The following is a 20,766-nucleotide window of genomic DNA, read 5'->3' on the forward strand; positions in this document are numbered from 1 at the left end:
AAAAGGTGTGACAGAAAAATGTTTTGGATGTCAGGATATAAATTTGAATAACAGTGGTTGTCATGATGGCACTGGCAGGATGCTGTCTTTTTGTATCATTTGAAATTTGTTTAAAAGTGATCACTCCTCAAAGGTGAGTAAAAGCCAAATAAGCTAGCACAGGGCACAAACTTACTGCAAGTGAAGACATATGCTTCATGAAAGTCTCATTTGTGAATATGAAAAGAACTTTAATTATTTTGGCTTATTATTTAGACCAAACAGACCATCAAACTGACAGAGAGAGAGAGAGAGAGAGAGAGAGCGAGCGAGAGAGAGCAAGAGAGAGAAGGGGGGGGGGGTTAAAACTTGTTAAAGTGGAGAACCAGGAGGGGTACCAATGATGAAAGTCAACACAAAATATATGGTAGAAAACAAAGTCACAAAACAAACAATAATAAGGTGTCAAGTGGTATAGAAAGCAGGTGGGTGAGGGTAGGTGAGAAGAGGGTGACAGGGGGGAGAGGGGGGGGGGGGGTTGTGGTGAGGGGGGTAGTGATCAAGCCAAAACAAGAAATACAGGAAACAAGAAAATGATCAACACAATTTGAAACAGGAAAGCAGGTGCAAGGATGGCAATGATCCAACAAACGAAAGGAAGATACTTGAACATGCAGGTACGTGCGACCAGACAGACAAACAGACAGACAAACAGACGGACAGACAGACAAACAGACAGATGAACAGACATGATGCCTGGTAACGTGAAGTCTCACCAGTATACTTTACCACAAACGAACAAGCCACGGCAATACAAGGGAACTGGGTTGTAGCCATGCTTATATGAAGCAAGCCTACCATAATACCACTTTACTATATAATGACACAAGTGGTATTTGTAGTAGAAGTAGTAAATATTGAACAGGACTGCGTGGGTTTGCGATTGATACCTTAAAACTACCGACCTTGGACGTGTTCCCGGGTTCCATCACTTTACAAATCCTGGCGATGTATTGTTCAGGTGGCGCTTTAGCACTGACCTTTTCCTGGAGAGAAGAAATGAGAAGGAAAAAATTATAAATAAAGCAATTAAAATTCATTCACATACAAATTTGTATCTTATTTTTCTATGATTCATTACACTTGCCTATATCATCATAACTTAAACACAAATTCTTGTCATACTATCATTCGAGTGAATTTCTTTTAGGGACAGACGAAAGTATTTGATATTTTAATCAATATTTTATGCAAAGGACCATTATTATCTTTTGAAAAGGCATTTGATTAAAATGGAATTATAATAAGTTTAAAAAAAGAATGCATATGGAATATTGCCTTCCTTCCCTCAAGCAAAGCAAGATAAAAAGACAGCACTATCAAGCTACTTGCTTGGGGGATAGGGAGTTTATAAAAGGTTCTAATATGTTTTTTGTCTTTCTTTCTTCAATTCCAGATACAGCACTTCAAAGCACATATTAACTAGAAAGCTTGATTTCTATATCATTTTCAATTTTTCCTACAATTTTGAAATTGGAAATAGACCTTCAGCTATAAACGTGTGTCTTTGAACTTTACCCCGAATGTCATTGTGAAATTATTAATAGCAGGAAAACATATAAAACATATAGCTTGTGATATATCTATTGCTAATCTCTATTAAAGTTGTCTTCATCAGATAGGTGAAAAGAATGACTCGACAGGATTTAGAAACATTCTAGCGGATGCCAGATGTCAGAAAATTCAAGCCCAAACAAAACAATACTTCGGAAAGAAGATGTGCCAAGTTGTATTAGTCTGGAAGAGAAGGACTTGAGTGCGTTTCCTGTCATTCCTTAATTCTTACATGCTATCAAAACATCCATTCTAGAGTAAAGGTTTCCTTTTTTGTAGTTTTTTAACCAATTATATGGGAAGATAAACATCTCTTGGAAGTGATGTTGCAAGGGTTATTTCAAGTTTCGCAAGAACCTCCTAAGGATATTTGTAAAGCTTGATTAATTTCTCTTTCTATGGATCTTTCTCTCTCAGTCATGTTTAAGATTACACATACATGTATATGGACCCCAACTTTAATATTACATAACTGTATCAGCCAACATCAGATTATCTGCAAACTTTCAATGATCTGTGATACCAAATGTTCTGCTTTTATGAAAGTCAACCTGATACTAACGAGTAACTTGAACATTCTTGAAGTCGATGAGACTTAAAAATGAGAGCACTGTCTTAATTTGGAATAGGTAAAAGTATCTGCTCAGAACCAGAAAGGAATTAGCTCCATGAAATTAAGTTTGTCTCTGAATTAATAATGCCCTTCTAATGTAGACAGACACAAAAATTCATTTCATAAAATGTTTGAGCATGCAGTACATGTAGGTCCATGGTTTTAGTCATGGTTTCTTGGAGGTATCAGTACCTTCCTGGTCTTAATGGTGAATGTTGGTCGTAAGGGTTAGTGTGGCTTTGAAGGAAACATCACATTAAGTCTGAGAGGTGTTACTATAAAAAAGAGATATCAGGAAGACCACATGTTGGTCTAACATCCTCGATCTACTCAACATGAGATTTTTCTTTCCTTTAACCCTTTGCTTGCTTTCCTTAGCCTCTCTGCATGGTCACTAGTTTGCCAAACATGCAATTTTGCACAAAACAATAGGCACCAATTGACAGAAGGATTGTTTTGTTTAACACAATGGCTTTGCAAAATTACAAATTTCTGGACTTTATTAGATCCATGACAAATGCTTTACAGAAAGGTAAAGATTAATCTTGCAAGTTGGTAAGTGGAAACAGTGAAATAATCTTGAAACTTTCGGTATGCCTATTCTATGATGAATAAAATGTGGCACAGGAAGATTATTTGTGCGGCATATAAAGGGTTAAGTACGAAAAGAAATGGACTACAAAACCTTAAGCAATATTTTATGCAATGGGTATTGACTGGCTGTACGAGCTGCATGCATTCAAACTAGGACGGGTTTTCAAGTAAGAGGACACCAACAAAATAGCCGCAGCTGTGAATAAAATAGAACCACTCATGAATACATGCATTCCTTTTCAATGCAAGATAGTCTCTTGGGTTGTCAAATGTACTTTTTGTTCATTCTAAAGAGGCTTTTCCCTCGAAAAAAAAAAGTGTACATCTGTTCTGTATATCATATCTGTTATCCCCAAACCAATCACATATCCCTTAAAAAACTTAATGCAAACTATTAATGTCATAAACTTTCCCCATTTACTACTTGCACATTGCAGACCCTACTCTCTGAGCTTATCATATAACTGGACTTTAAAAAATATCCATTCGTTCGCTGTACCCCCCGTCCCCCCCCCCCCCCCCCCTAATTACTTAAATACCCTTTTGGCACAAATATACTTCCTCCTATACAACATCATATGTCAGTATTGTGTATAAAACTCAAAAGTCAAATCTGACATCATGATTTTCTGGCATAGTCATCAATATTTTTGTTTTTGCATTTTGTTTTATGGTTTTGACTAACATCTATACATGTACTTAGCAATAGTAACTACATGTACGTCTTTCATAAAATTTACACCAATAAATATCCACCCCCTCTCTCTTTATACCCTTAAAGATCTTTTGACACAAATGAACTTCCTCTTGTCAGTATTGTATCAAATAAATATCAAATATAATGTCATATCTGACATTCTACTTCTCTGTCATAGTCATTATCTATTTCTTCCATTGGAATGACTAACATCTATAGAGAGGCGAGCTCAAAGAAAGATAGCAGGATCGGAAACACGCAGGAAAAGAAGCCAACATCTACCTTTTCCTGTCACAAGTTTTCCATCTGAAAGTATATTCTGCTCAAGTCAAACTAGACTAGGTGAGTTATAATGGCAGATGTTGTACTACAACTGATTCATTGTCTGGATTACAAACTCACCTTAATCCAGGCTAAATTCAATGTAAGTAACAGTCAAGGATGGATTAAAGAAAGGCTGGTTTATATTTAGCCCATGTTGCCTCCATGACCCTGCCCCCTTCTTCACACCTTTCTTTAAATAGGCAAGTTATTTTTTTGGGCAGGAATTATCATCCACCCTATCACCATTTTAAATTAATAGCAAAGTTTTCAAACATCTCTTCATGGTATCGGAACAACTGTAAAAGACTAATCCATAAATTGAACACTGCTGGCTGCACTTTTCTGCAGTATTTTCAAAAATTAACTTAAACAGATATTCACTGCAAATCTTATGTTATGTTATCTAGGAATTTCTATCGATTAATAATTGGTGCAGAATCTATTTGATTTCTTTTATAAATTGATCTCTTTGTTTGCTTATTTTTCTTTTTTTTTATTTTGGGGATGAGGGGGGGGGGGGTAGGGTACCCACATATACAGTTGTACATGACATCTGTTGTTGGGCCGACAAACTTTAAGCAAAAGGAAACTCTCATCCTGCCCTGGATCTGCCGACATGGAAGGCTAATACTGACAAAAAGCAGACCCTAGACTCAGATTTCTAGACCAGACCCCTACAGTGAGTGTAGTAGCTTGTGACAGGAACTACAATGTAGGAGCAGGAACCAGGAGCAGGAACCAGGAAAAGGAACCGGAATTAGGATAAGTCTAGGTAGGGCGCTTTGATAGGGAGAGTAAGCTGGCATGGGAAAAGTGTCATGGTCATTCTACTTTCAATAGTCTTTATATCTAAAAGAGAAGCAAAAGTCAACGAGGGGTTGTACATACATGTAGATTTGCTCTCAGGCTCAGGGCCATTTATTGAAAAAAGTAGCCCCACTGCCCATAAATTATTATTTTTTTTTGTTGATAGGATGATTGTTGTTGAAAATTTGGGGAAAAGGTTCCTCATCTTAAAATGATATGATGGGTTCATAATGGTAAAACACTCATTTGTAAAGTGGAAGAGGTACGGTATAGATTTCTTCTTGTAATAATCAAAATGTTAAACAGTTCTTTTAAGTTTCAAAATTAACTTGTTCCTGAAGGACTGAAAAATCTAATAAACCACTAATTCCTCAAGAGCACAAGCTACAATCGCCTAACACCCTACAGACAAATATTATTCTTTTCATGAAGACACAGCCGTGATGGAAACATGTCCAGCTGAGTTTACCGATCGTTCAGCCTAGCTCATGATATTAATTCCCTTCATATCCATTAATCTATCATGATACCTTATAACCTTGAACAACATTTGCCAGCATCCTGTTTTGAGTCGCTCGCTTTTAGCGAAAAACATTCTTTTTTCACACCCTGACTGAGGCCTGAGCAGTTGTTACGTGAATATCATGTCCATAACATTCTGTTCGTCTGGCTTGTGATTTAATTAGACAATCAATTAACTTATTGATGATATGACATGCAAGACTATATGCTCAACACTTATAGGCGCTCTGGACACATGGGTACCCAACATCTAGGTGTCAACCCCCAAAACATTTCTACATAGGGTCATAGGGCTCATTTTATTTAGACCCAAACATTTCAATCCTAAAAGTTATTGTGGGGCCCTGCAAAACAGCATAGGTCCTTAAGGAATAGTCATTTGAACTGACTATCAACTTGTTTGAGATGATTATCTTGTTAATTCTTTACCTCTAAACAAAACTGAATTTCTGTGGGGTTTCATAATGATAGCGTGGGCTTATAATTGGTATTTAATGGGTTCCAAAGATAGTTTGGAGCCAGAAGACAAGTTAACTCATATACTTGAACAGAGTGGCTCCAAATAGATAGTATTATCTTGTGACCTCTCACTAAAGGCATTAAAACTTGATGAAAATGTCTGAGTTTGTATCTTCTTTCAATTCGCAGACATGCCTTCCTGCATCCTACTCTAATCTTTCTATTTCTTGATATATCTTTCCTTCCTCCTTCTTTTGATCTACTAATCATTATCATTTCATATTAACATAGAGCCATTGTTCATATGTCACCCTGAACTTAAGTCCATGTCATTATCATTTCCTTTCCTCGTATAAATAATCCCAGAATGTCATTTCATCGTCTTCATGTTTCCTTTACTAACCCTTTCATATTTGCATACAATAATTCATAAGGATACATTGTTAATGTCCTCAGCATTGTTTTGTAAGGAAACAAAGGATGATCATGATTTATGTGAATGGCATTTGTAATCACATTGTCTTGTAAAAGATTAGTTTTCAATGACAAATGTATTCATATCTTTGGTCGGTCATATTTATAGCCATAGACACAGAACTATACATCATCTAAGAGGTTCATCTGATTGGTAGAAATTCCATTTAAATAGAATTTTCATTATTTCACAATCAAAAAGGTTGTTTAATCTGTGAGGCTTTCGCCTACTCGTTGTTTTACTACCCCATCTAGCGGCGATAAAAACCTGCAGTAACGAGTAGGGGAAATTTTCACAGGAAAAACAATGTTTTTGTTTGTGAAATGATGAAAATCTAATTTATGGAGAACTAGAAATCGTTCTTGGTCTAAATAAATGATCTTACCTGATCACAAATCAGGTCCCATTTCTTCTCATCGTTATACTGCCGTAGAAGCTTGGCTTTCTCTGGCGGCAGATCCATTTGTGCCTGCAAAATACAAGGAGGAAAGTTTTAAATTTGAGATATCAAATTAAGATTTGTTCTGTATGTCTCTTTTTACTGATATACACACAATTTTGAATAGATTTAAATCACGATACCCCTATTAACTATCTTTTTGAAGAAATGGTCACTTTCGTCAAATAAAAAACCTAAATGACATTATTAATTTCAAACTTTCATTAATATTATATATCATCTGCTGAGTGCCAATAATAATTTATAAATTCACTCTTTTTACTTCACATAAAATTAACATCCATCTGATTCTCTGCAAACATCATTTCACAAGAAAAAAAAACATTTAAGAAGCTCTGAGTTGTATCAAAATCTGCTTTGAAAGAATTTGAAAAAAATTGTTTGACTTTACTAAGAAATGAGAAATGCAAAAGTTTTACCTTTGCTATGACTTACTCACTAGTTCCTTAGATTAGTCATATGTTTATAAATTTGTCTTGTATCCATGGCAATAAGAAAAGTGGATATGTTGAAAGATCTTTGACTAATTGGTTTGAATAAAAAAGGAAATGTTTCCCTATTCATGAATCATAGTCAGATAAATATCTACTCATATCTTTCTCTTTTGCTCTCTCTTTATATCTGACAATTTTGCACGTTGAAAAACAAGGCGTAAAAACAAAGAGTGCCATAATGTAAACCTGCAATTGAATACTGTTAAAAATGGATTTGTACAATGTGGTTTCACTTAATGCCACAATGTTCATTAAAAAAAATGGTCATCAACATATATGAGTAATACACAAGTAATTAATGGATATTCAATAATCATGACTGGTGAAAAGAAATTACATCCCTTGTCAATAAAAATGTAAATGGTTAATCTGCAATCCAATAATCCATTCTTTGCACGCAACAGTAGTATGCATGCAAGTGATTTTTAATAAATGGGTTCAGCAAGAAAACACACCCAATACACACTAAGAATGACAAATGGAGAAAAAAAAATTGTTCCTGTAGAGCATAGGTATAAATTACATGAAAACAGACTACCTGGTATATGTTTCAATTCACTTTCCACACAATAATAATCAACATTGCTAACCGCAATAATGAGAGAATTAATATGATTAGTAATGAGAAACAAAGCAATGAATTTCAAAAAATATATAAATACACAAATATATATATATACACATATGTACAACAATGCTTTATAGCTGCCAATTGAAGAATAAACAGATCTCTCATGGTACCTGTGAAGTTAAACAGAGGGGCACATAAAGAACTGTCATCATCAATTTACATCAGTGAATTTATGCTAGGATAAATCCTGAGGAAAATGGGATAGACATCGAAATAAAAATCATATTGAAAATTTGAAAGATAAAAGTCAGTATTCATTAAGATCCAAAATGGTGAATACAATACAATACAATGAACATTTAGGGCGCCATTCCCATAAGGCTCAGAGCGCTAACATCAAATAATATTATTGGTCTTTACTACATGTAGTAATTAAAGGCTACAATTAGATATTCCATATAAAATATTAAATTCAATTGATTAAATTAAATAATTAAACATAGAGGAGAATTCATGTAAAGAGATGAGTTTTCAGAGCCTTCTTAAAAATATCGATAGAGGCAGATTGTCTGATGGACATGGGGAGATTATTCCACCCTTTGGATGCTGCTACCGTGAAAGTCCTATCCCCGGCTTGGACACGTGTAATTGGATAATTTAGACGGAGGTTATCATTTGAAGATCTGAGATTTCTGCTTGGTGTATATAAAGTTAAACAATTAGACAGGTAATTAGGAGCTAGGTGGTGCAATGATTTATAGACATATAAGAGTAACTTAAAAATGATTCGCTGTTGAATTGGAAGCCAGTGAAGGGAATTAATTAATGGTTGAGCTGAATGACTTCTACCGACCTCAAACACAAGACGTGCTGCCCAGTTTTGTAGGCGCTGGAGACGGTTTACATGTAACTTTGGAAGAGAGGAAAGAAGTCCATTACAATAATCAAGTCTAGAGAGAATTAAAGACCTTACAGCATGATGACAAGTTGATTGATCAATATATCTACGAATTCGTGATATGTTCCTTAAGTGAAAAGTGACCGTTCTACTAACATTGTTAATATGTGAATTCATACTCATATGAACATCAAAGAATGCGCCCAAGTTTTTAATTGTGTCTGTAGGTTTTACGGAAATATTTCCTATGGTGAGAGTTATGTCTGGCAATTTTCTGAAATTGTGTGGTGAAGCAGCAATAAAAAACTCTGTCTTACTGTCGTTCAATTTCAACTTGTTAATGGACATCCAATTCTTTATATCACAGATGCAGTTTTGCAGTGACAACAATGCACAATCTAATTCACCACGTATTTTGGGATCAAATGAAACATATAACTGTATATCATCCGCATATACATGGTATGACACATTATGATGCTGAGTAATATCACTAACCGGGAGGGTGTAAATTGTAAAACCAACAGGACCTACTACAGAACCTTGTGGCAGACCAAACTTGGAAATGATAGGCGCAGACAATTCCCCTGCAATGTCTACTTGTGTTGACCAGCCATCGAGATAAGACTGGAACCATTTTAGGGCAGTGCCTTTGATACCAATCCTCGTTGATAAACGAGAGACTAGGATATGATGGTCGATGGTATCAAAGGCTGCTGACAAGTCTAATAATACCACAAGAATTACTTTGTTTGAGTTAAGTGAAAACATAATATCATTCTTCACCTTGATCAAAGCAGTTTCTGTGCTATGTCGGGGTCTATATGCAGACTGAAAAGGGTCAGCAAGATTGTTAGCTTCAACATGCTCCATTAGTCTTGAGCAAGCTACTTTCTCAATGAGTTTTCCTACATACGTTGAATTAGACACAGGTCTATAGTTCTTAATATTATTCTTATCCATGGATGCATTTTTCAAGAGAGGTTTAATTACAGCACGATGAGCTCCTTTAGGAAAGATACCAGATGATAAGGAGATATTCACAATATTAGTGAGTACAGGTAGAAGATGATCAATATTCTCTTTCAAGAACCATGTCGGTATAGGATCTAAACGACTAGATTTACTAGGAGATCTTGTAATGATTTTCATAAGATCACTTTGGGAAACTGGTCTTAAGACTTCAAGCGATGGTATATCATCATTCAAAGTATTATTGAAGTCAGGCAATGGCATAACAGGAAGGTTATCAAGTTGATCACCTGCAAAATAAAGAGGAAAAAGTAATGTATTTAAAACAGAAAACCAGGGTAAACAGCCCTGAGGTTGATGGCCTGGTTTCCACCAGACAGAGGTCAACGAACCCCACTGACCATATATCAACACACTGTGACCTAAGGTGGACGTGTCAATACTATTGAGGTGTAGAGATACTGGAAAAACAAAACCTAGAAATGCCTGCCCTTAGAATAAGGACAAATAGTGATTACCAAATATACACATCCTTAAAGGGAAAGACCAGTATTGGAAACGCCCCAATTTCAAAAAATGAAATGGAAGCTCTCATTACCAATCATGTGAAAGAATTTGTTTTGACTAATACATGATGATAAAAAATTTGCTGGGAAACTGCCTACTAATTACTATATTTGGTAAATTTGTTTCTCTCATGGTCGTGTGAGAGATATAGGGTAGTCCCATATACATCTTTCTGTGTATAGTGCTTGTAACTTTACAAAGAAAGGGCCAAATTTCTTATCATTTTGATGATTCCAGAACCTTGCAGATGCTAGATGCTAGATGATCAACCTTTTCTGATTGATTCCACAACGTTTCTTTCACAATGCAATCGCATGACCATAACTGGTCTTTACCTTTAAAACAGACAAGGGTAGAGTAGGCTACTATAGTACTAGGCTACTGACCTTACTACTGGTATGTGTGCAAAAAAGGAAAATTTGTATAACGTATTTGCGGTGTAGCTAGTAAAATACCTTTATACTCTGTTTTACAAATTAGTGTGGTTTGTGGGATAATCAAGGATGTTTAAAATAGAATTAAAGTCCTTCAAGTATGACTCGATATAGGATAATAGAGGTAATACACAAACCAGATACACTGTACAGGACAATGTAGATTCTACATACAAATATTTGTGTAATGACTATTAAACATGTCACAATTAAAATAATAAATCTACAGCTTGCTAAAAAAAAAAAAAAATATTGTTAAAATTTATTTTCTATACAGGGTAACACTGTGGAATCATTGTCATATTACATCAGTATGGAAAACGAGTTGTTCTTTTATTGTAAACAAATACATGTACATGAACATACCCCTTCAAACAAGTCATAATTCTCAAAACGGTAGTTATTCATAAGAGAATTTGGAAATCCGTGAACTTGATTTTTGCCTTATTTGGTCATGGTTGGGAAAGTGCCACATTATTCACAAAATGTGGGCCAACATGTATACATACATGTAAATCTTTTTTTCTTCTCCGCAGAACAAAGGAAAGTCAGCCCAACATCTGTACTGTCACATTAAACATTCAATGTTCATTAGATTTACAAGATGGCCATGCACTTGTGCTTGTACAATCTTTAAACAACTTATGTCAAGCTTCAGTTGAGGCATGGTTGCTTTCTTTCTTATTCTTTTGTATTTATGTTTTTTATTGAAAGCCAAACACAGAAACATAAAACACAAGGATAACAAATATGTAAAATATGTATGGTTGCTTTCTTTCCTATCACGCTTATATTTCAATGATTTTCTATAAAAGAGAGCAGATACATTTGTACATAGGTACTTAGTCGTTTCTTTTGGGTATAAAACATCAAATACCTAATGAACTCATGAAAGTGTTTATCGTGTGTAACAATGAAAATAATTAAAAATAAAGACTCATGACTGCATGTACTGTACCAATAACAAATTAATAACTTTGATTGATCCAATAATTTTGCTTTGTATTCCAATAAATGAGGAAGATTACTTGTCCTTCAAGCCACTGATTGACATGTTATAAACAGGTCAGTGAGCGATAACAAACTGATAAGAAAACTCAAGATTTCATGTTTTTAGAACTTAAAAATGTGTGGGCATGACATCAATGTTCAGGCAATGTCTCAATACTGTCTCAATAAGATGTTGTATCACCAATTGTTTTGAAATGGGAGGGGGATGGGGGACATTATTTAACTGGTTTTCATGATCATGTCCCCTACTTGTCAGAGCTCAGTGCATCTGTGAACAGCCATATAAGGGCATTTCTCCAGCATTACCACATAGCCGTTTCATGTTTCATGTTAACTACAAACATACACACAGCCTTGAGAAGAACAAAGGCTGTCAACCCTCCTGACAGGCCACATACAGTACCATGCTGGTAGCTGGGTCAAAGGTCGTTGACGACACGCTGTGAATTCTGGGATACTTCTTTGCTAAATGGGCTCTCCCACTTTGTCAGAGCATCTGGATATCATTAGCGTGGCGTAATGCCCATGACAAGATAAACTTCACTATAAAGTCATCAAATCCTTTTTGATTTGACGTGAAAGGACATTAGGCCCAATAGGGGAGAGCATCCATCTTGAGTTCAAGATTATTTGACCTTTGAATGATTATTTCCCTAAATAAATATAGCCAAACAGCTTAGAGAATGGTTTCATGATATACATGTAGACCTACTACCAGTATGTATACATACATTTTCCTGTGTAGGCCGTAATGTTTCATAAATAACATTTAAAGAACTACATGTATTCTCTTGAATTAATTGTAAACATACCTAACTGAATAAACCACCACAGGAAGTTCAAGCAATGATAATCATTATATATATGAGAGTGTTCTAAGAGGAAATAGCCTTCATATGATGATGAGGATCTGCCAAACTATTGAACTTGAAGTCATTGCCATGTTCCACAGGTGCAGGCTATTACATAGAAAAGTCATATTGGGTGCTTTGAAAATGAAAATCATAATTTCCCCTAAATCTATTTCTGGAACTAATGAGTAATACGTGCAGTTTATTATAAGCCCTACCAAGTACCATAAAGTATTAAGTATAACCTACATGACTTTGCTTGACAACCTTAATACATACTAACAGTATGAAGATGGGGAATAAGCTGGGATTAAAGGGGGATGGCATTTGGTGCGAAAAGATGAGATATCCAAGCGGATTAGCATAGGCCTTACCATGTAGTATTTTTAACCTACGAGGACAGGACCGTTCAGAATCATGGGCTTTAAGATGGGCTTTAGCTGAAAAGTATGACAGCTTAAAAGTTTGACAGCTTGTAAAAGTGAATTTAAAACCTACACATAAATATCTTGAAATAAAAATACATTTAACAAAAAAGTAAATATGGGCACAAATAGGTTTTTAAGACTCTAGACATCAATATTTGTTGAAGTACATACAGTGTATACTGTTTTTGTTGTTGTTTAAAAATGGTGCCTCGACAAAGTGATGTCCTAAAACTAAAATATACAGATTGCATACTGTCAAATATTAACATTCAAATCTAGTAGAGAGATAAAATGAACCAAAGCACTCTCTTCCATGAAACTAAATTGGGTGGCACTGCAGTAGCTGATGTCGATACCGTGCGGACGAGTGGATAGGTTTCATCATGAGGGCAGCTTCGGCCATATCTGTGAATGAAGCTTAAATGAAAAGGAAGTGAGGTTTGAGGGAAGGGAAACCGAGCTGATTATTAAAGAGAGACAATGAGAGAAGGCAGGAGAGAGAGAGCGGAGAGAGAGAGAGAGGAGAGAGAGAGAGAGCGGAGGTAATAACTGGTCATTAGGATGAACCCTGGCTGAAGATGGCTCTAGACAAGGATCAAAATGACATCGTCATGGCGACAATTTGATGAATAATACCGTGATGTAGGTGGACCGTCTGTAGGATGGATTACTGAGAGTATTCAGGAGATCCAGGACAGAGAGAGAGAGAAAAAAAATGCTATAATCAGGTTAAGGTAAGTTAATAATTCAAACAAATGGAAGAGTACACAATATTGTTATCATGACCTGGTCGGGACGAAGGGGGAAGGCCGAAGGGGGAATGCCAAGTGCCAGTGTATAGCAATCGAAGGGAAGAAGATTGTACTGCATTGTAGAGACAAAAGTGCATCTGTAGGAATGAAAAGATTGATGGAAGATTAGAGATTAGCATTATTAGATCTGGAGCATCTGACAAAGAAATCAAAGGGGAATATCATCTACATAATCATGACCCTACTACCCTGGTCTTGGGTGCAAGCTTACCTGATACTGCTGCCATGTATCCATCTGCTTCCTGCGATTCAAAAAGATTTCACTAGGAATGCTTTCAATGATGTGCACACTGTGCACCCTCTTCTCAATGGCTGAGTTCTTGCGGCCCTTGGAGGACCTATATTGCACTGACGATCGGTGAGCCAGACGAGGCTGCGTACGGGGCTGTGTCCCCGTGCTTCCGCTGCTGCTTCCATTGCTGCTTCTTGTGCTGCTCCCGCTGATGCTCGCGGCACATTGCGTATGGCCGTTGGTTAGTCCACCATTTTGTTCCATCAACGCACATGGACTGGGCTTGTGGGTGATCCATGTATCTATGGGAGTAGTAGGAGACTCCGGCCCTGTCGAACTTGCTGAAGACGACTGCCCCATGGTTAATTTGCCAACACTTCTCTTAATTAATTATGAATCCAAGTTATAGCCCTGTCTTTTAGTAAGATGGAAAAATTCTTCCAGAACTGTCACAGTTCTGCAACAACACCCACTCTCACAGTAGTGTCACATTTCTGCTCTTTCCTAAAGAGGCTCAATACACAACTGAATAATAATATTCAGAGTTGAGAAGTTATAGATGATGAAGATTCATTCCCATCAATTGAACTCCTTCACCTCAGACATTATTACTATTCCAGTGTGTTTGTGAGGTGTAAGGATCTTGAAGTATGTAATCTGATACGGTAATGTCTGTGCATCTATGTCTATGTATCCCACCGGTGCCACCAGTCTTTATGCCATCATACAGGAAGGCTAGGATATCCACTCTACAGCTTAGGAATCACATGAACCACTACCACTGCCACTCAACACGCTTCTATTGGGCGGCGGAAACTTCTCTTTGACGCCGTCCTGCATCCAATTACACCATCCACCAGGCTCCAGCCGCGCAAAATCTTTCTCCACCAACACCTCCTAACAGCGAATGTCGATTCCATGCACTTCAATTGATACCATATCAGACAGGCTTCAAAAGGCCCGACTATTGTTGCAGATATCGATTTGATTAAGTCATTCAACTGCAATGAGCTATTCTCCTCCTATCTCAAATTGAATGAAATAGACAGTCACGGACACAGTTGGAGGAGTGTAAAGTAAATGTCATTTGAATAAGAGTGTGTATATTCTGCACAGGGTGTTCTTATTCCTTATACTGTTCTCTGGAAGATGGGCAAGTAGTGAAGAATCAAGGGTACCTTTGGTGATAACGAAGGAGAAAACCAAGTTTAAGAAATAAGATTTGAATGTGACTAAATCCAATAATTCCTATCCCTCTCTTTGGTCAACAGGTAGTAAGTGACTTTCTTTTATTCTTATTTAAAGTTGGGGTACAGTTCTCTTTTATAGTTCTCTTAATTCTATTTTACATGGACATCTCTGTTCTAAACCCTTTCCAAAATTAAATATTAAACAATTGCCATACTGAGAGCACGCAGTAAGTCTATAAAAATCTTCCCTTTATCTCATAACTGTATGATATACATTCCATAGTACCAGTATGTAAAAAATTAATACAATTATAGAATATGTCTAAAAGTATGTGCCATTTTTGTAAACGATGGGAACAAGTAGGAGGGGATGCTATTTGAATATCAATGACAGGCCAAATTTTACTTATTTTAATTTGGACAGACTTTTATTCCAAAATCCTCTCAACTTTAAGAAATTACATCATGTTTTTTTTTCCTAATTAGAATTTAGTAACGTATGTAAATATCAAGAATATTTGAAGCAAATCTCAGGACATCTTGAGGATATCTGATGAATAATTCAACAAACAAAAAAGGCCTGACACCCCAACAAACGAGACTCCTTGGAAAGTTTAATCAATACAATACGGACAGTGAATTACAAGGAAAGACGATCTTCAACACCCTATTGACAACCCAGGAAAGACAACATCCCTGATGTGTATTCAAGCTACTAAAACCACAATTACACAGTCTGACGTTGTGAAATCTTGATTCCTGAAGGAAATAAAGCATTCACCACAGAAAGCTACTAAAATATCAACCATGAATATGAGCTACAGTATGTTAAAGAAACCAATCAAGGGGTTTCAAAAGTACATAACATCAATAGCACAAATTACACACAGGCCTACTTCAGCTTCCTGTGCTACATTTCTGAGAGGAAAAGCAGAAAAGTCAATAAATCCAAGAAAAATAAAATAATGAGCTGGTTGGTTTGTGGTATATACGGCTCACCACATGCGTTTCTATACAGAGTTTGTTTAAAACAAATATCTTTCCAAAGTTTCACGCACTATACCAGCCTTACTAATGTCTTTCCTAACGATAAAAAGGTGCTTTCATAGTCAAAGTGTGACTTTGATATTCCTAAAGTCTTTTGATATATTACCTTCTTATCTAAAGAGATACATGTATGCTATTCCATGGCTTCTTTCACTTTGCTGACCTGTTTACTTCCCATTAGGTTTAAGAAGAAAATGGACTTAATCAAATATTTCCTCATCCATTGAGGATGTTGTCTTCCTGGCCTGATCAAAGCTTTACAGCATTTAGGATCTACCACTGGCCCTATTCAGGTGACCAATAGACACACCGATGACCATTAGAGACACTCGGATGACCATTAGGCTTAAATGACTAGCTAATGTCACAACAAACATCCTGACCTCTGTGAAGGTGATAATCAGTCTTTCTTTGATACCATGCTTTCCTAATCTCCTGCCACTTACTCTTAAAAAACAAAGGCAAATACAGGAAGCCCAAACGATAATGTCCGCTTCAGGCCTCAGAGGCTCAGATAAGCTTATCAACAAGAGCCACTTCATGATCTCAAGTCAGACTTCACTCCTACGATTCTTTTCGTTTAAAAGCAATGGTATTATTAACTAGCAAACGCATTATTACAACTACTTATTACTTGCAATAAAAAGACAAATGATAGCATTCCAATGGACACCTTACCAGTCCATGCTCAAAGACAAGGTTTCCTTGTGTCTACACTTTACAGTCTTCTCCTCCAAAAAAATGAATAGAAACCAACCTCAAGCCTGAAGTGAAATGCCATTGAATTCATACCCTGCATTTCTGTCTACAATCTTATCTTGTCCATTTCTATCAATAGCGAAGAGATACGATAAGTGAAAAAATGAAAACCTGGGAATTCTGCATCTCCGACTGAAATAGGATCTGATGCCCTCGAAGTAATTATTTCATTACAAGTTACAACAGCAGAGGGACGGGCGGAGAATCGATATTACACCTTCAGTGTAGATATAATCTTCATGTAACGGTAGTCCAGCTCCGGAGCTCTACTAGGATATGATGTGTGCTATTACCTAAGGTACATGTACATCATCCAGGTTAAGGCCACTTAAGAATTCATATATCCTCATCTTAAAATAAATAAACCTTTCATCATAGTTGAATCATCTGTGTGGGCTACACTCATGACCAAATAGCTGCAAATGTAGAGAAATCTCTAGAGCTATTTTGTTCAAAAATTTTAGAAATGACTAGGGTTTCAGGAATCAGGATATACCTCCACCTACCCATATTTCGCTAAATCTGACCTCTTGTTCTTTAGCATACAATACTTGAGACTGGTCTGTCAATGAAAATGACAACTATATAATTTATATAGTTGTCATTCTCATCAAATTTAATAAAATCCCCATTTGTATTTCCTCATGATTTTCCAAAGATAAGAGAATGTTTCCCAACCCCTATAAATACATACCACAATATCCTTGTCTTACAGATTTGAAAAGATCTTGATGAAAATTCCCTTATCGGACAAGACTTATGAAGGTGATACTACATGAACGTAAACAGAAGATACTCTCATTTTTGTTTTCTAGTGATAAAGCGTCTACATTACAATGAATAAATCAACTAAAGTTTAGCTTCAACGTGCATATAACGTGTGATATGTGAATGCAAGCTGAGGCATCGATACACACCATCCTTTCATCAATAAATCACTGTTCATAGGATGTAAATGTATCAAGTTTACACATTCATGATACCGGATTTCCCTTCAACACCTGGGCAGCAGCACACAGAACTATTTCCAAAGGTTACCATACAGGTATAATTTTAATACGTGTAGTCATGTATCGTCGCTGTTTCACGAAGTGACGGTAGTGAAAAAAAAATTGCATTCACTTTGCGTTACGATTTTCCTCACTACCATCACTTCGTGAAAACAGAGACGGTATGTACAATGTCCACACTCGTTGTATTCAATATGTGTCAAAAAACATCATTAAAGGTATTGGGAGGAGATTTATTGTATGGTGCGCAGTTTATATGAATATAGATGGCATGATGATGACCATCAAAAACAATCAGCAAGTGAAACATTTCTTCCCAAAATATCTTCGGACAATTAGTAAGGTCATTTTGTATGAAAGCAAAAACAAATAAACCAATGCAAAGTCAACTTTTCTTCAACCTTTCTTCAGGCTTCACTATTGTATTGGTGGGTTTGGGCAATACACCTTCTGCGGTATTTGTTTTTGGTGCCTTGGGCCTAGGGGGAGAATCCAGGCCATGTTTTCAACGGAAAGGGATTGCATGAGAAGGCCCGTACTCATCAGCTCGAGTTTGCCATCAGCTCGAGTTTGCCAAATAACCCGCCATTTTCAGACTTGGGATATTATCTCGAAGCTCAAAATTACATCCTAGTCTCCACCAGACTGATATGCTTATCACAGACTAGCTTGGACAGGTGCAAATTAGCCCATTATTTCCAAAATAACAAGACATTTTGAAAACAAGACCAACATTTCTCAGGATATTTTCTTTACCAACTATCAGGCTTATGAAAACACAAATTAGCTGGCAAATTTGCAATCGGGATAGTTAAAATTATTTGGCAAACTCGAGCTGATGAAGACAGGCCTAGAGTGACGAGACGCTCCTTTCACCTCAGGAAATTCAATCTAACTCTTTCCAGATGATGATGATATCCTAGCATGACGCTGAATCATCTCCGCCTCATCAAAATAATAAACTAAAGGGCTACTTTTATTTTAATCCTGTTCCTGAAAGGTATATTTTGTAAACCCTCGAGATAAAGATTCTATTATAATTCTAGTATTATTGTCTCACACAAGATATCAGTGGTAAACAATATTGCATACCTTTTATACTCAAAGTACAGTACATGAAAATACCATTGCACCATTGTGTTATGAGAGTTTTTTCATCAATTTTTTTTGGTGATTATTAATTAATAAAGTTCATTAAATACACTACATGTACTAAGCAACATGTACATATGTTGAATAGATATATTTGAAAAGATATTTGAACAGGGGACTGGTTCTTAATCAAATCTGGAAAATACATAAGTGGCATGGACCCATGCACTCCTGAGTATAGGCAACTTATGTACATGTACATTGTAGTATCTACAAGTACTACTGGTCCATGCAGTAGGTCCTAAATGTTATACATGTCTAGAACACCTGCTGAGAGGTAACATGAATGGAATGCGCACCTGCAGTGTAATCTACAAGCAGCAGGTTATCAGCTGCACCATGCCATCCTTGATTATGCAATATACATCATTAGTTCAATTATGTCACTGCAGTCAAAGTTTACAAGCATGAACCATTACTGGGAAAAAGTTACAAACGTACGAAGCATGATGGCGATTAAAGGTTGCTCACATATCGATGATAATAATTACAAGTAAATCAGTGTACTGTATGTAGAGTAAGGCTGTGCACAACAGTGTAATGAGGTACCCGAGTACACTCCCAGGCTTACAGGCGAATACTCGAGTATTCGGACGCCATGTTTTTTTATAATTTTTTTGAATTTTTTTGATTTTTTTTGAATTTTTTGATTTTTTGACTTTTTTGACTTTTTTTTTCTTTTTTGACTTTTTTTGCCACTACCATACCACACGGCAGTTTCTCAGATCCCTCGCCCAAAACGCATGCGATTTTACTTTGAATTGCAGTTGAAGGCGCCGATTTAATAAGAATAATAACAGTAAACAATGCTGTTTTAAAAACCAAAGATGGCAGAATAATCCATTTTCCTCCAAGTCCAAACAGAAATCTGGACATTTGGTCCCAGTTTCTGAAAGGTGAGTTTGACAGTGCTTGAGTTGGGAAACATTTTTACCGACGGTACCATGCCAGCGGCTGCCGCTCTCCCTGGCACGGGTAAGCGTGGGCCTGGACATTTTTTTTTTTTTTTTTTTTTTTTTTTTTGCGGCCGAATATTCGGGTACGAGAAATCGTACCCGAGTAGTTGTCAACCGTGCGGGTACTCGAGCATTCGACTACCCGTCGCAGCCTTAATGTAGAGAGTGTATAGCGCTCAACAATGTATGCACATGAATCTTGGACTCTTCGGCAATGAGTTACCCTCTTTTCCTTTAGTATCATTATTTGTTACCGGTAATACAATATCCGTCCTTAATATGGTCGCCTCAATCAATACAACACAATTCTGTTGTGTTGTTTGCCACCATCCAGGGTCATTGCATGTCAATAAAAGGGGAATCATTTGACCCAAAGCAAAAACAACAACAATGACACACAACTTGTGTGTCATTGACATCCGGCAAAATAATGTACACATGTACAGAGCAACCTTTACTTTAGATTACCTTCTTCTTATACATGTATCTCTTTTGAAAACCCTACAAAAAATTAATACAGCACAAGAAGACAACAGATTATATCAGGAGCTGCATTCATTCCTTCCCTTGGATGCGATTTAGCAATTCATTCTCCATTTCAAATCTTCTGAATTAAATCCTGATCATTACCTTTAACAAGAAGGCTCTGACCCTTCTCCTACATCCTAGTGATTATCCGATCGTTTCAAATACCTGGCCCATCCCCGACTCCATCCATCCCCTTGTTAATAAATAAATACGAGACAGCGTACCCTACACAGATGAAAGTCAATTGGACTGATACATGTTCCTTATCAACATAATCATGCTATCCAAATATACACATCTTCAAGTTTGC

At 36.5% G+C, this 20,766-nt stretch overlaps 1 protein-coding gene across 1 annotated transcript in view; it reads right to left on the reverse strand.

The window, feature by feature from the left end:
- The window catches only part of LOC577797 (formin-like protein 2), a 61,955-nt gene extending 44,355 nt beyond the window's left edge, over window positions 1-17,600 (reverse strand). The window contains exons 1-4 of the mRNA XM_030990740.1: window positions 16,158-17,600; window positions 13,794-14,992; window positions 6,470-6,553; window positions 930-1,025 (exon numbers count right to left, since the gene is read on the reverse strand). Coding sequence (XP_030846600.1) covers window positions 930-1,025; window positions 6,470-6,553; window positions 13,794-14,174 — 561 coding nt within the window. The 5' untranslated portion in view covers window positions 14,175-14,992; window positions 16,158-17,600. The remainder of the gene's footprint in view (window positions 1-929; window positions 1,026-6,469; window positions 6,554-13,793; window positions 14,993-16,157) is intronic.
- Window positions 17,601-20,766: the final 3,166 nt, after the last annotated feature.

This window comes from Strongylocentrotus purpuratus, unplaced genomic scaffold, assembly GCF_000002235.5.
Source record: "Strongylocentrotus purpuratus isolate Spur 01 unplaced genomic scaffold, Spur_5.0 spur5_scaffold_19, whole genome shotgun sequence".
Taxonomy (NCBI): Eukaryota; Metazoa; Echinodermata; class Echinoidea; order Camarodonta; family Strongylocentrotidae; genus Strongylocentrotus; species Strongylocentrotus purpuratus.